The sequence below is a fragment of the Pongo abelii genome, chromosome 10 (genome assembly GCF_028885655.2).
Source record: "Pongo abelii isolate AG06213 chromosome 10, NHGRI_mPonAbe1-v2.0_pri, whole genome shotgun sequence".
NCBI classification, from domain to species: domain Eukaryota; kingdom Metazoa; phylum Chordata; class Mammalia; order Primates; family Hominidae; genus Pongo; species Pongo abelii.
The window spans coordinates 4,950,392-4,962,272 of record NC_071995.2 but is presented as its reverse complement, the minus strand read 5'-3'; the positions used below and the strand labels follow the sequence as shown (position 1 = coordinate 4,962,272).

General features: G+C 47.4%; 1 protein-coding gene across 4 annotated transcripts; it reads right to left on the bottom strand.

Moving 5' to 3' along the window:
* Positions 1 to 2,060: 2,060 nt before the first annotated feature.
* KCNA1 (potassium voltage-gated channel subfamily A member 1) lies at positions 2,061 to 10,021 on the bottom strand. Of its 4 annotated transcripts, XM_054526727.2 has the most exons (3): positions 9,889 to 10,021; positions 8,086 to 9,521; positions 2,061 to 2,569 (listed from the first exon to the last, which is right to left on the bottom strand). In XM_054526727.2, the coding sequence occupies exons 2-3, from the start codon at positions 8,971 to 8,973 to the stop codon at positions 2,447 to 2,449; spliced, it is 1,011 nt and encodes a 336-aa protein (XP_054382702.1). In that variant the 5' UTR covers positions 8,974 to 9,521; positions 9,889 to 10,021; the 3' UTR covers positions 2,061 to 2,446. The 4 variants fall into 4 exon arrangements, with proteins under 4 accessions (XP_054382702.1, XP_024112701.1, XP_054382705.1 ...); XM_054526730.1 differs by lacking the exons at positions 2,061 to 2,569; positions 9,889 to 10,021 and adding an exon at positions 6,326 to 7,948 and having other exon boundaries at positions 8,086 to 9,203; XM_054526728.1 differs by lacking the exons at positions 2,061 to 2,569; positions 9,889 to 10,021 and adding an exon at positions 6,326 to 6,711 and having other exon boundaries at positions 8,086 to 9,203.
* Between the last annotated feature and the right edge of the window lie 1,860 nt (positions 10,022 to 11,881).

Here is an 11,881-nt window from a genome sequence, read left to right as displayed (position 1 = left end):
CAGCCCGACCTAATTCATCAAGTAGAATAAAGCAATATAACTAACGTGGAAAGGGTTTGAAAACTGCAAAGAGAGCTATCCAAACTGGAAGTGTTGCTGTTAGCACCTTACTGGGAATGAGCGTGCCGGGTTGCTTTGAACTTTAAAAGCAAAGGGCTGCTGATGATTCTGAACATCTGATGATAGAGGGAGTGCTTTTATAGGGCGAGAGAGGGAGTAACACAAGACCAGCCTCCTTCCATATATCACAATTAAGTCTAAGTGCTTCGCTGGGCAAAGGATCTGTAGAGCCCACTGCTTTGTCAACTAACACACCTCCAATGCCTAGCACGAAGCCTAAGTCAGGGGCAGGGCCAAGAAAAATACTGAGGGATAAAAATACAGTTAAAAGAAGATCTAAAGGTTCTAGCCAAGGTTCACATCTGCACAAAACTGCCAAATTTAAGGGATCAGAATTCAAACATTTAATCACACCAGGAAACAAAAGCGGGGGAGGGAAATATTAGAATCACTATAGTGTATCAATTCTAAGATTCCTCTTTTTACCTTTTTACATCTGTAAAATTGGGATGAATCAATGCAATGGCAGGTCGTAGTTGTCAGTGTTCTCTCTTTCTTACAAATATGTCAGATAACACTGCATCTTACAATTAATGCTATCTTAGATTTAATTAATTAAATAAGATGTCGTAAATTGTCTGTTTTCGAGCTGGTTCAAAGGGCTGCTTTCCAGGTATACTGCCTACCATGCTGTGTCTTATCCACTCAGTACTTTGCCACCAGGCACCTCTGCTCAGCCTTAGGGCTGGCCCTCCCTCCACACTCAAGCCTGGTCAGAATCCAGAAATCAGGACTGACTGCGGCAGGCAGCTTCCCACCCAGTGGCAGAGTAGCTGACTTCAGATCACATCTGCTCTCTGTTCTCCCCCCTTTAAACTGACTTGACTTCTTTTTAAAGCTTTGTAGACAACAAAGCTCCCAGTTATAGCCCCATTCCTAGCAGCTACCTGGTTCTATCTCTTTCTGCTTTAAGAAGACCATTCTAAGGCTGAACTTTGAGAAACATCCACTGCTGTTGGGGTGTCTTGGGCTGTCTCTTACCTTCTCTGTCAGAGCTTAGCCTGGCCTGTTTCCTGACCACAAGAGAAAAATCATGGGCAGCCTGCCTAGCTTTGTAGTCTACTTTCAGTGTCAGCTTATACAGCAAAAGCAAGATTCATCTGCAAATCTTGTAACATGAACCTATCACAGTGCAATACTCTTCTACAATGATGCACCAGCCACCCGGTGCATTTAGCATGTAACAGACCCCTGTCAAGAGCACCTCCCCCTGTTTGCTCTGACATAAAAGAATGTGTAGAAAATGTGATATTCACAAGGAGGAAAATAGAAGATCTAAATCTCAGGAAGAATCAAAAGGAAATGCAACGACGAGTCATTAAAAAAAAAAAAAAAAAAAAAAAAAAACCAGGAAGAAAGAAATGTGAACCACATGTAGAAGTCCATGGAAAAAGCCTGTGTAAAGAATGGATAGGAACCACGTTGTTTTTCCACATCAAAATCACTCCTAACACCACACTGCAACTATCAAGTCAGTTGATTCCAGACCACAACACTGTTACACTCACACACACAGTCGTGTCTGTCTCTGTCTCTCTCCCTCTCTCTCTCTCTCTCTCACACACACACACACACACACGCGATTATCCTTCCTGCAAAGCTTCTCAGACTGTGCATAAAAACTAGTTTCAAATCAAAACAACTTAAGTGGATATAACCAATTACTTTGCTCTCCTGAGCCTCATTTCTTGTTTTATTTTAAAAGCTTGATCTTCCTTCCACTCTAACTTCCACAGGCCAAATTCCAATGGCCTTCACTTGGGATCTTACCTGAGACCAAACTGAATTTATCCTCAAAATATAACCCCCGGACATGTCCTTGGACAGCAGAAACAGACCATGTGGGCCAAAGGAAACAAGTCTGTTTCATGATCTGATCTTGGATTCACCCCACTATTCAAAGAGACCCCACAGAAGAAGGGAAGAAAAGGGCCCCCAAAAGACCAGTTAAACAAGAGACAAATAACCAGTCAAGATATTCCTTGATAAGATCCTTAAAAATTATCTTTAATTGATGCCAAATATGAACAGATCATAAAGTGACAGAAGCAAGTAAAATTGCATAGATGAAAACTATGCGCATCAATTAGGTTCTCAATTCATAACATTCAATGTCCTTGACCTGACATATTACACAGTTAGAGAAGGGAAAATGCACAGTAGGTGAAGATGAGACATGTCCTTAACTCAAGGTGGAAGCAACTGGCAAACTCAAGAACTAAAATAGCATTTTTTCAGCTTCAATGGTTTGTTGTCCTGACGGTGCACTTTAAATTAATACCACTCAATTTTTATTTTTAACCTCAGTAATACTTTATCTTTACTATCAGAGGCATGTCACATGGAGTCCATGCTGTCTACTTACGTCTGCTGCATAAACAGTCCCAAAACAGTGCGCTGAAGAGAAGAAAGGTGCTTCTGCAAGATTTGGAGAGGAGACAACTTTGACCTGGAATATTTTACAAGAGATTTCTTGTTTTGTTTTGTTTTCTTTCCATACACCATTTCTTCTTCTTCTTTGATTGTGGTACAAAAGTTTTCTATACTCTTTGAAGTTTCACATCATAAAAAGTAAACTCCTAGTTAGCTCCTAAATGAAAATCACTGTGACTAGGGTTAATCTCCTTAGAGCGAATAGCCCTGAGGTCAGCAGGGCCTCACCCCTTACATACATGCTGGACTTCCCAGGAAAGCCCAGGGTCATTTTGCCTGAGCAAAGAGGCTGGCATTTAATCCCAAGGCTTCTAAACTTTATGTCTATACCCTGAATTAGTTTGCACAGTGACCCAAGGTAATGGAACAGTTTTGGTTAACAATTCAGCTCCTGTTTGCTTCTTTACAAAAATGGTAAGTAACATACATTCTTTTAAGGTTTACCTGAGTCATACTAGACATGTTCACATATACCCTGAAATTCCATGATATAAATACAAGTAGTAATATGCCACATGGTGAATGAGAGGTCACCTCCTGAGATCACAATTCAACTTGGGTTGTGTCTGGTCTTAAAATTTTAGTTTGTTTGTCTTCTTAAAATGAACATAAACATCAAAAGACTTCATTCTTGCTTGGAAAAGCCTGAAGATAACATGCTTGTTTGGCAGTTTATATTCTTTCTAACAATTTTATACTATGGATGGTTACCACCCACCAATTCTCACCACCCCAGGAATAAGTCATTCCTGGAAGAAAATGGGAAAGTGCCTTCTGCTAATGTTCTTTCTCCTTTCTTTCAATCCAATCTACCAAACTAAGAATTAAAATGTAAAATTGTTAAAAAGCATGTGTTTTGAGGTCTCCTATATTAAATGAGAGGGCTAGGAAACTATTTTTATTGGCTTTTAGATGGTAGCTAATTTGAAAAATGTGTAACTATACACAATGGGAAGAAGGCCCTTTATAGGCTAAACCAAATTTCTGCTTAAAAAAAAGTATTCCTCATTTACCATTTACATGTATTTTTTTTAATTCTCAAGCAAATCAAGATTGTGACACCACCTGTGCTTCAGGTCCACCATAGTGGAATCTAAACCTGCCCTACAATCCCATTTCAGGGAAATGACTGCCCACTGGCCAGAATCCTGGAGAAGGACTTGCTATTGGTTTATCTGATTCTGCAAGGCTCACCCACGAAAACACTCCCAATGAACTGATATAACTGAAAATCAGAACTCAAGTCTCCAGGGAGTGCAAGGGGAGTTGTGCACAAATGGGAAAAGGGAGATGCAAAACCAGAAAGTTTTCCTGGCTAGAATTTGTCTTCTAGAAATCTGAGGACAGAGGAAATGAATGTCTTTGGTCTCTCTGATTCAGATCACTTCAGGTGAGTTAACCACTTCAGAGATTCTGGGATGGCTAACAGCCCTGGTGTGACCAACCCTTCTATTGCCACCCTATTGAACTAGGGCCCCAATAGACTGGAAGAGAGGAATTATGGCTATCAGCACATCAGAAGTCTTCTCCTTCTGGAGAAAACACGTAGTCAGGACATGAGCTGTTAGAGCTCCATGCCTAGGAAGGGGAAGAAAAGGTCAAAAGCCTGCTAAAATAAATATGAATAAGTAAACCAAAAAATAGTCATCCCTTAATAGGCAGTTTTGTTAAGTGCACCTTCAGGTCTACAAAGACATTTCAACACATTACAGTGCGAGGGTAAGAGCTTGGTCAAACATGGCATGCCTATGCTACACAGATAATCCCTGTACTCCATTCTTACTGAATTCACTGCAGTAAGCTACAGATGAGCTAAGCAGCATTCATTTTCCTCACACCACCCCAAACTCATAACAACAACTCATCCCCAGTCCCAGGCTGACAGGTTCACCGCATGCAGCACTTTTTTCTGTATCAAATGCAGAAGAATCAACCAGTCCAGGGTGTAACCACGGTAAATATACCAAATACCCAAAGTCAGTCTTGGTGCCATTTTCTCATCCATTAACCCATCCATCCCACAGTACTGAGTGGATTATTGCTGTTGACAGAGTGCGGTGTTTCAAGTTCTGTGTACACTAGACCTCAACGTTGAAATGAAAGATCAAGATAACCCCAAGACTGGGAGGAGGTTGGCATTTTTTTCCTAATTGGGGATTTTTAAGCAAGTAGGAAAGGAATCACCAGAATGAGTTAAGGTTCAGACGAGAAGGAGACATCACATGGGAGGGTTTAATGCCCTGTAGTCAGATGCTGTGCAGTTCTTGGCCCCTCATCTTCCACGATGTGTGCTGTGTTCATCTCACAGATTCACAGAAGTCACATAGGAAAATAAGATATCCATGTTCTTTCTTTTAATCGAGTTAGCCAGAATGGGTGTAACTCGAGTTTCTAGGGTGATTAGCTCACTGCTAGTTCTAGGACAGGATGGGGGAAAGGGGTGGGAGAAACAGAACAGATTTTCAGAAGAAGCTGGGCCAGAATGTCAGGTAACAGGCAGCCACATGCTAAGTGCAGAATGAAGATTCCCCACCTCAGGGTCCTTAAAAAGGCTGTGAGTACCTCTCCACGGGTGGGCAGCTGCCGAGCTCCAGAGGCCTGTGTTCCATGGCTCTCTTTCAGCCAGGAACAGGGTCCCCACCATTCTCTGGGCTGGGTAACTGGGGCAGCAGAAGGTAGATGTTCAACCTGTGAAGTGACTGCCAGGTGGGAAGATCATAGGGGCATCAGGAAATATCTGAAAGGGGTAGACCAGGAGGAAAGACCTAGGAAAGGTCATTATGAACTGAGTGTTCCCACAACCACAACAATGCCTGAAAAGATTGGACCGTCAGAGAGATTTGCTGTTACCGACAAAGAAAAAATAAGGAAAGGTGCCAGGAGCACTACACTGGACCTGAGGAAGCCTTGTGTGTCCAAAGTGGCCCTCGATAGGAAACAAATTCCCAAAAAGTTTATCTTGGCTTCTGGTGGAGAGAGGAAAAAACAAGTTCACAGTTCATGTCCAGTTGAAAGATGGGTCTCAGTTCACATCCAGCGTCAGGCTGTCAAAGGGACCAACGCTAGTAGATGGCCAGACAGACAGCACCCTCCTGGGTCTCTCCTCTCCAGGGTTTAGGGTGGTGTGGTCTTCTCACAGTGGTGAAATGAGAGAGTGAGAATGGAAAAAGAAAAAGCAAAAGGTCTGTGCCCCAACCCTTCCCCACTTTTGTTACCTAACTTCTCAGCTGTGTTAAGGAGGCACTTTCTGCAGTTCACTGTGGGTACAGGATAAAGGCACTAAGCAACTATTAAATCAATTGGTTTAGTTTCTTCAGGGAGCCTCAAGGGGAGGGCTGAAGTCTCTACAGACTTCAAAGAATGACTGCAAAGAAAAAAAAATCAGCTCTGCCTGCTTTGGATGCATACAATAGAGAAACATTTTCATTTACATCCTAAGAATGCACCAAAAAACATGCAGTATTGCACCTTTTTGTTTGTTTGTTTGCTTGTTTGTGTTGCTTGTGTTTGTCTTCAGCTAGAAAGAATACTTGTTCTTAGGTGTTGCTATATATATACTTTGATGACTTATTTAGTTTTTCACATGGCTTCCCTTTAAGGGATGGGCATATTGGTCCTCTCTCCGCCTATACCTGCACAAAAACCTGGTATTTCCCTGAGCAAAGGCAGGAAAATTGACTGAGTGCCCCCACCCCCACCCCCCAAAATTTCTATTGGGCCTTTCATCCCACAGACTTGTGATTTTTATTACTTTTAAAATTTTTATTACTGAAATCATGCATTAATTAATTCAAGGTACATCTTAGTCAAATAGGCCATAATGCTGAATAAGAGAACATGCTTTGAGCTCCAAAAAGTTATTGTTCCCATCTGACTAACATATGCACTTAAATACAGTACTTTATTTACTAATAAAATAGTTAATAAATGGAGGAGTGCACTTTTGGTGAATGCAAATGAAAAAGGATCTATTTTTAGAAGAATCGATTTCAACTTAAGCTTATCCCCTATTGTCTGGGTTAACTTCTCAGCATGCGATTATAAAATAAATTGTATCAGATTCAAACATGCTTACATTTAACTTCATTTGTGCTCTCTTGCAATAAGGAGGCTAAGGTTTTACATCCAGTTCTGAAAGCCAGGGGTCGGAGTGCAGGCCTGGTGAGAAAAGACCTGTATTTGGCTCATCTGCAGTTGAGAAAATTTAGCAGCACTGCAGATGAATCAATTAATTTAATTCAGTTATCTTTTTCTTAGAGAATAATCTGGATTAGAAAGAGAATGGGCCCAGGGGGAAATCCCTACAGATCAGGACCAGTATCCAATTTATAAGGTGCTTTGTGAACCAGTCTTAAGTAATCGGAGTTTTCTTTTTTCACCTTGTAATATGCAGTTCAGTTGATCGAAATAAAAATATCTATTCATTGTCCATTTTGGCTGGTCTATCATGTTACATATAATACATCTGATGCACTGTCTTCAATGTGCTATGCGGTTTGCAAAGATTTTTTACTGGAGTCCCATGCAAATTTCAATTTTATATTTCTAAGTGATCATCTTGTTTTGAGTTTTTAAAAAAGTTAAAGAAACCAAAGCATTAAAAATGTTTCAGTTTGGGGAAGCATGTGATTATTATTTTACCTAGACTCATTCATGGACTGAATCTTTTTAAGCCAGTTTTAGAAAATACTCTCTCTTTTCCCATTTTTTAATAAAAGGAAAATAGTTTATTTTGTCATGGATCTTGAAAGCTTCGGGTTCACCACCCCCAAAATCCTCAATGCAACAATGCATTGACAGTTAAATAGAGCATTCCAAGTCTACTTAGTAAAGTATCTACAAAGCGTGACATGAGTCACTAGGTTTTCTGTTTTGTTTTTTAAGTCTTTTGAGCTGCTAAGTGGGGCTTTTTTGTTTGCTTGCTTTTGTTTTTTAAACATCGGTCAGTAGCTTGCTCTTATTAACGCAGTTTTGGTTAGCTGTGGTGCAATTGCCAGTTCTGATATTGACCTGTCTATAATGGGCTATGCTATTATTCATATCCTCTTCGATCTCCATGTACTCAGACTTGCTCATAGTAGAGGAACTGCGGCGACTGAGGTCACTGTCAGAGGCTAAGTTAGGGGAACTGACGTGGAGCAACTGAGCCTGCTCTTCCCCCTCAGTTTCTCGGTGGTAGAAATAGTTGAAATTGGACACAATGACAGGTACGGGCAGGGCAATTGTTAGCACACCAGCGATGGCACACAAGGAGCCCACGATCTTGCCTCCAATTGTCACAGGGTACATGTCACCGTATCCTACAGTGGTCATGGATACCACCGCCCACCAGAAAGCATCGGGGATACTGGAGAAGTGCGACTCAGCTTCTTCCGCCTCGGCAAAGTACACTGCACTAGAAAACAGGATGACCCCGATGAAGAGGAAAAAGATGAGCAGCCCTAGCTCTCTCATACTAGCTTTGAGGGTCTGGCCCAGGATCTGGAGGCCCTTAGAGTGGCGGGAGAGCTTGAAGATTCTAAAAACCCTTACCAAGCGGATGACCCTGAGGATGGCCAGCGAGGTGGCCTGCTCGCCCTTCTGGTTTCCTTCCTGCTCAGCTATCTCGGTGCCCAGGGTGATGAAATAAGGAATGATGGCCACGATGTCGATGAAGTTCATGATGTTTTTGAAGAAGTCCGTCTTGCTGGGGCAGGCGAAGAAGCGCACCACCAGCTCGAAGGAGAACCAGATGATACACAGCGTTTCCACGATGAAGAAGGGGTCTGTGAAGATGTTGGAATTGTAGATGACCGTGGTGTTGTCGATGCGGCGGACGGTGCCCGTGAAGTCCTTGTCATCCTTCAGCTCAGGGAGCGTCTCCAGGCAAAAGATGACGATGGAGATGAGGATGACCATGACGGAGACGATGGCGATGACCCTGGCGGGCCCCGAGCTCTCGGGGTACTCGAAGAGCAGCCACACCTGGCGCTGGTACTCCTTCTCGGGTAGAGGGCGTTCCTCCTCCTTGATGAAGCCCTCGTCCTCCCGGAACTTCTCCATGGCCTCCTCGCCCAACTCGTAAAACTTGATCTCCTCGGAGAACATGTCCAGGGGCACGTTGACCGGCCTCCGCAGGCGGCCGCCGGACTGGTAGTAGTAGAGGATGGCGTCGAAGCTGGGCCGGTTGCGGTCGAAGAAGTACTCGTTCCTCAGGGGGTCGAAGTAGCGCATGCGTTTCTTAGGGTTGCCCAGCAGCGTGTTGGGGAACTGCGCCAGGGTCTTGAGCTGCGTCTCGAAGCGCAGCCCGGAGATGTTGATCACCACGCGCTCGCAGCACTCGTGGTCGTCGTGGTCGGCCTGCCGGGGGTAGCTGCCATCCTGGGGGTGGCCCGGGGCGGCCGAAGCCTCGTCCACGTTCTCCCCAGACATCACCGTCATGGTGGAAGCCGGGCGCGGGGGTGGGAGGCCAGGAGAGAGCCCGGGGTGGTGGGAAACAGCCAGGGACCAGGGGTGGGGGGGACCCGAGCGCCCCCCCCACCGGAGTGCGCGGCTCTCTCACGCCCAGGGGGAGGTGCTTCAAAACGAGCAGGTCGGGAGATCTGCGACTTTGCCTCTCGCTGCCTTCCCCTCCACCCTGCCTTTTACTCGATTTGGAATCCCCCTTGCCTGCGGGCCGGGTGCAGCTTTTTGCAGAGGGTTGGGTTTGGGTTTGGGGGTTTGTTGGTTTTTTGTTGTTGTTGTTGTTGTTTAGATATTTCTTCCTGATCCCGGGTGCCTTAACGCAGTGCCGTTCTAGCGGACTGGGCCATCGCTTCGGGGGTCGCCCTGGCCTCCCCTCCCCTCCGAGAGCCTTCCTAGGACCCGGTGCAGTGCCGGCTCAGCAGATCCCCACGCCTGCCACCCTCTCTGCTTCTCCTCGGCTCTCCCCCCTCCTAACCCTCTTCGCCTGCCGCCTTCTAAGCTCCCACCAGGGCGATCGATGCACGCTGCAGAGAAATAGAAAGTGATACGGGGGTAGAAAATCAGAAGCATTCAGATGGGACGGACCTACAGACACCGAAGAACACAGACCTCTAGCTTGAGAAAGCACTGGACGTTTGCTAGGGCTATCACACACACACGGACAGACGACACGCAGACACCCGGAAATCCAAGTTTGGGGCTCTTCCATCCCACTTTCCCCAATGCCCGACAGCCGATCTGTTTACAACTTCGTTAAACTAGAGATCGGAAAAGCGCCGAGAGACGCCGGGGGAAGCTCCGGGTCCCGGGCAGCATCCCCGCACCCCCGGCCTCCCCCACCCGGTAGCCCCAACCCCCGCTTCTGCAGCCCCAAGCTGGGGAACCCCCTACCTGGCCGGCTGGCTTGGCGCAGGGGCGGTGCTGAGTCGGCGGAGAGCCCGCGTGGGAATGCGGCAGGTCGCCTTTGCAGTGCCCTGGCGGGAGCCGCGGCGGCCACCGCAGCAGCGTCCGAGACGCGCCGGGCAAACTCGCCGCCCTGGTCCACTCGTCCGACGCCCCTCTCAGTTGGACAATCGCTTTACCGAGCAGCTACGGCGAAAATGTTCATTCCCTACCCCCATTCTCACCGGTTGCCAGCAACCTGGAGACGCCGTCCTCTCTCCGGTGCAGGGAGTTCCGGAGGATGCGGGGCGGAAAAGCAAAATACCACCCTCTCCCGAAGCTCCGAGGCAAATGACGATAAACAGCACTCTCGCCCCCTCCTAACACTATGGGAGCCCTTGATTCGATCCCGAAGGAGGCGGGCGGGCAAGAGCCTGGATCTACATGGCTCTCCAGTTCCCTTCGCTCTCCGCACCCCAGCGCGGACCTCGCCAAGGCTACGCGGCGCGCCGGGAGCCTTTAGGAGCTTGGAGTGGAGCAGGGTGCGTGCGGCTGTGGGTCCGCTCGGTCCATTTCTGGGCGCTGCAAGATCAGCAGAAACCTGAGAGAGCGCCTGGAATACCGAGCAGCGATTGGCCCACCCGGGCGTGGGTTGGGGAGGGCGGGGGAGGGCAGGAGCGAGGAGGTGGATGGAAAATATGAGGGGGTGGTTTGGAAGAGAGCGGGGTTGTCATTCAGTTCCCACCCTTGCCAGCACAGCTTTTTCCTCTCCTACCAGAAAAACCGACCACTAACTCTTCCCTTGTGGCCCACCGCCCCGCCCACGCACGGCCCCTAGCTGCTCGCGACCTTCCCCTGGAATTTCACATTGGAAATGGTCAGGTCCGACGCAATGCAGGCGGTGGTGTTTCTGGCAAAACTCCTCCGATGGGTTTGCTTTTGTGCAGTCCCACAGTAACCCTCTTCGATCGCACTGCTCTGCGCCCCATCCCGCTCCTCCCCCAAGAAGGCCCTTGCTCTCTGCGGGGCCCACCCAGCTCCCCCCGCCGGCTGGACTCGCAAAGCTGCAGACTTTAGGCAGAGCTGTGCAGTTGAGGATCCCTGGGTTTGTTCCATGTAGTTTTACCGGGCGGCGGCGGTGCTAAGAGCCTGTCCCTCTTTAACCTACGATGGGACTTGAAGTTTTCTTACGATCCGATTATTCTGAAATACAGGGAATGTGACTTGTGGGGGACCGAAGGCTTCGTGGGTTTGTGGGGTTGTCTGCCAACTTGGTGCTAATTGGGAATAATCTGAGAAGCAAGTCGCCTACTCACCTCCCACCCGATGTCCCTCCTCTCGCAGCCTTTTTCCCCAGCCTAGTGCCTCCACAGGGCCACTTTCAAAGCTTGCAATTTATTCGGAAAGGGTCCCCCGCAGAGGCGCATGGCAGCGGGAGCCGGGGGCGTGTGCCTTGCCCTGCGAGTGCGGCTGGAGCTGCGCCCCCAGAGGCGCTGCATCTCCGCGCCTGCAGCGCGAGAAAAGGCAGCAGGCAGCTTGGTACTTCCAGGGCTGCGGAGTCTCTAAGGAGGCTGCAAGAGCCCAGAGTCGCCGCTGATTGGCTCCTCCCGCGGCCTTGGGACCACCCTTCTCACCACCGTTGCCTCCCGCCTACACCACCCACCTCCTTAATCAAAGCCAATGATTGCATCCTCCCCGCTCTATTGTGGCTAGTGGAAAGCAGGGGCCTCTGCGGGATTGCCTAGGCAGTGCAACAGTCCCTGTCTGGAACTAGTTAAATCCTTCCTCCAGATTCAGACGCCAGCATTCCTTTCAGAAAAACAAAAGTGTATGTTCCCTCCCCTTCTTCAGATCCATACCCCAGCTTTTCTTTCATGAACAATGAGTTCTCTTATACTCCTCCTTCCCATATTAAACTCTGCCCTTTTCCCACCTTCCACACGCATATCCCTCAATCACAATAGCTCCAGGGATCCCTACCTTTCTGCACTGCTGCTCTAAT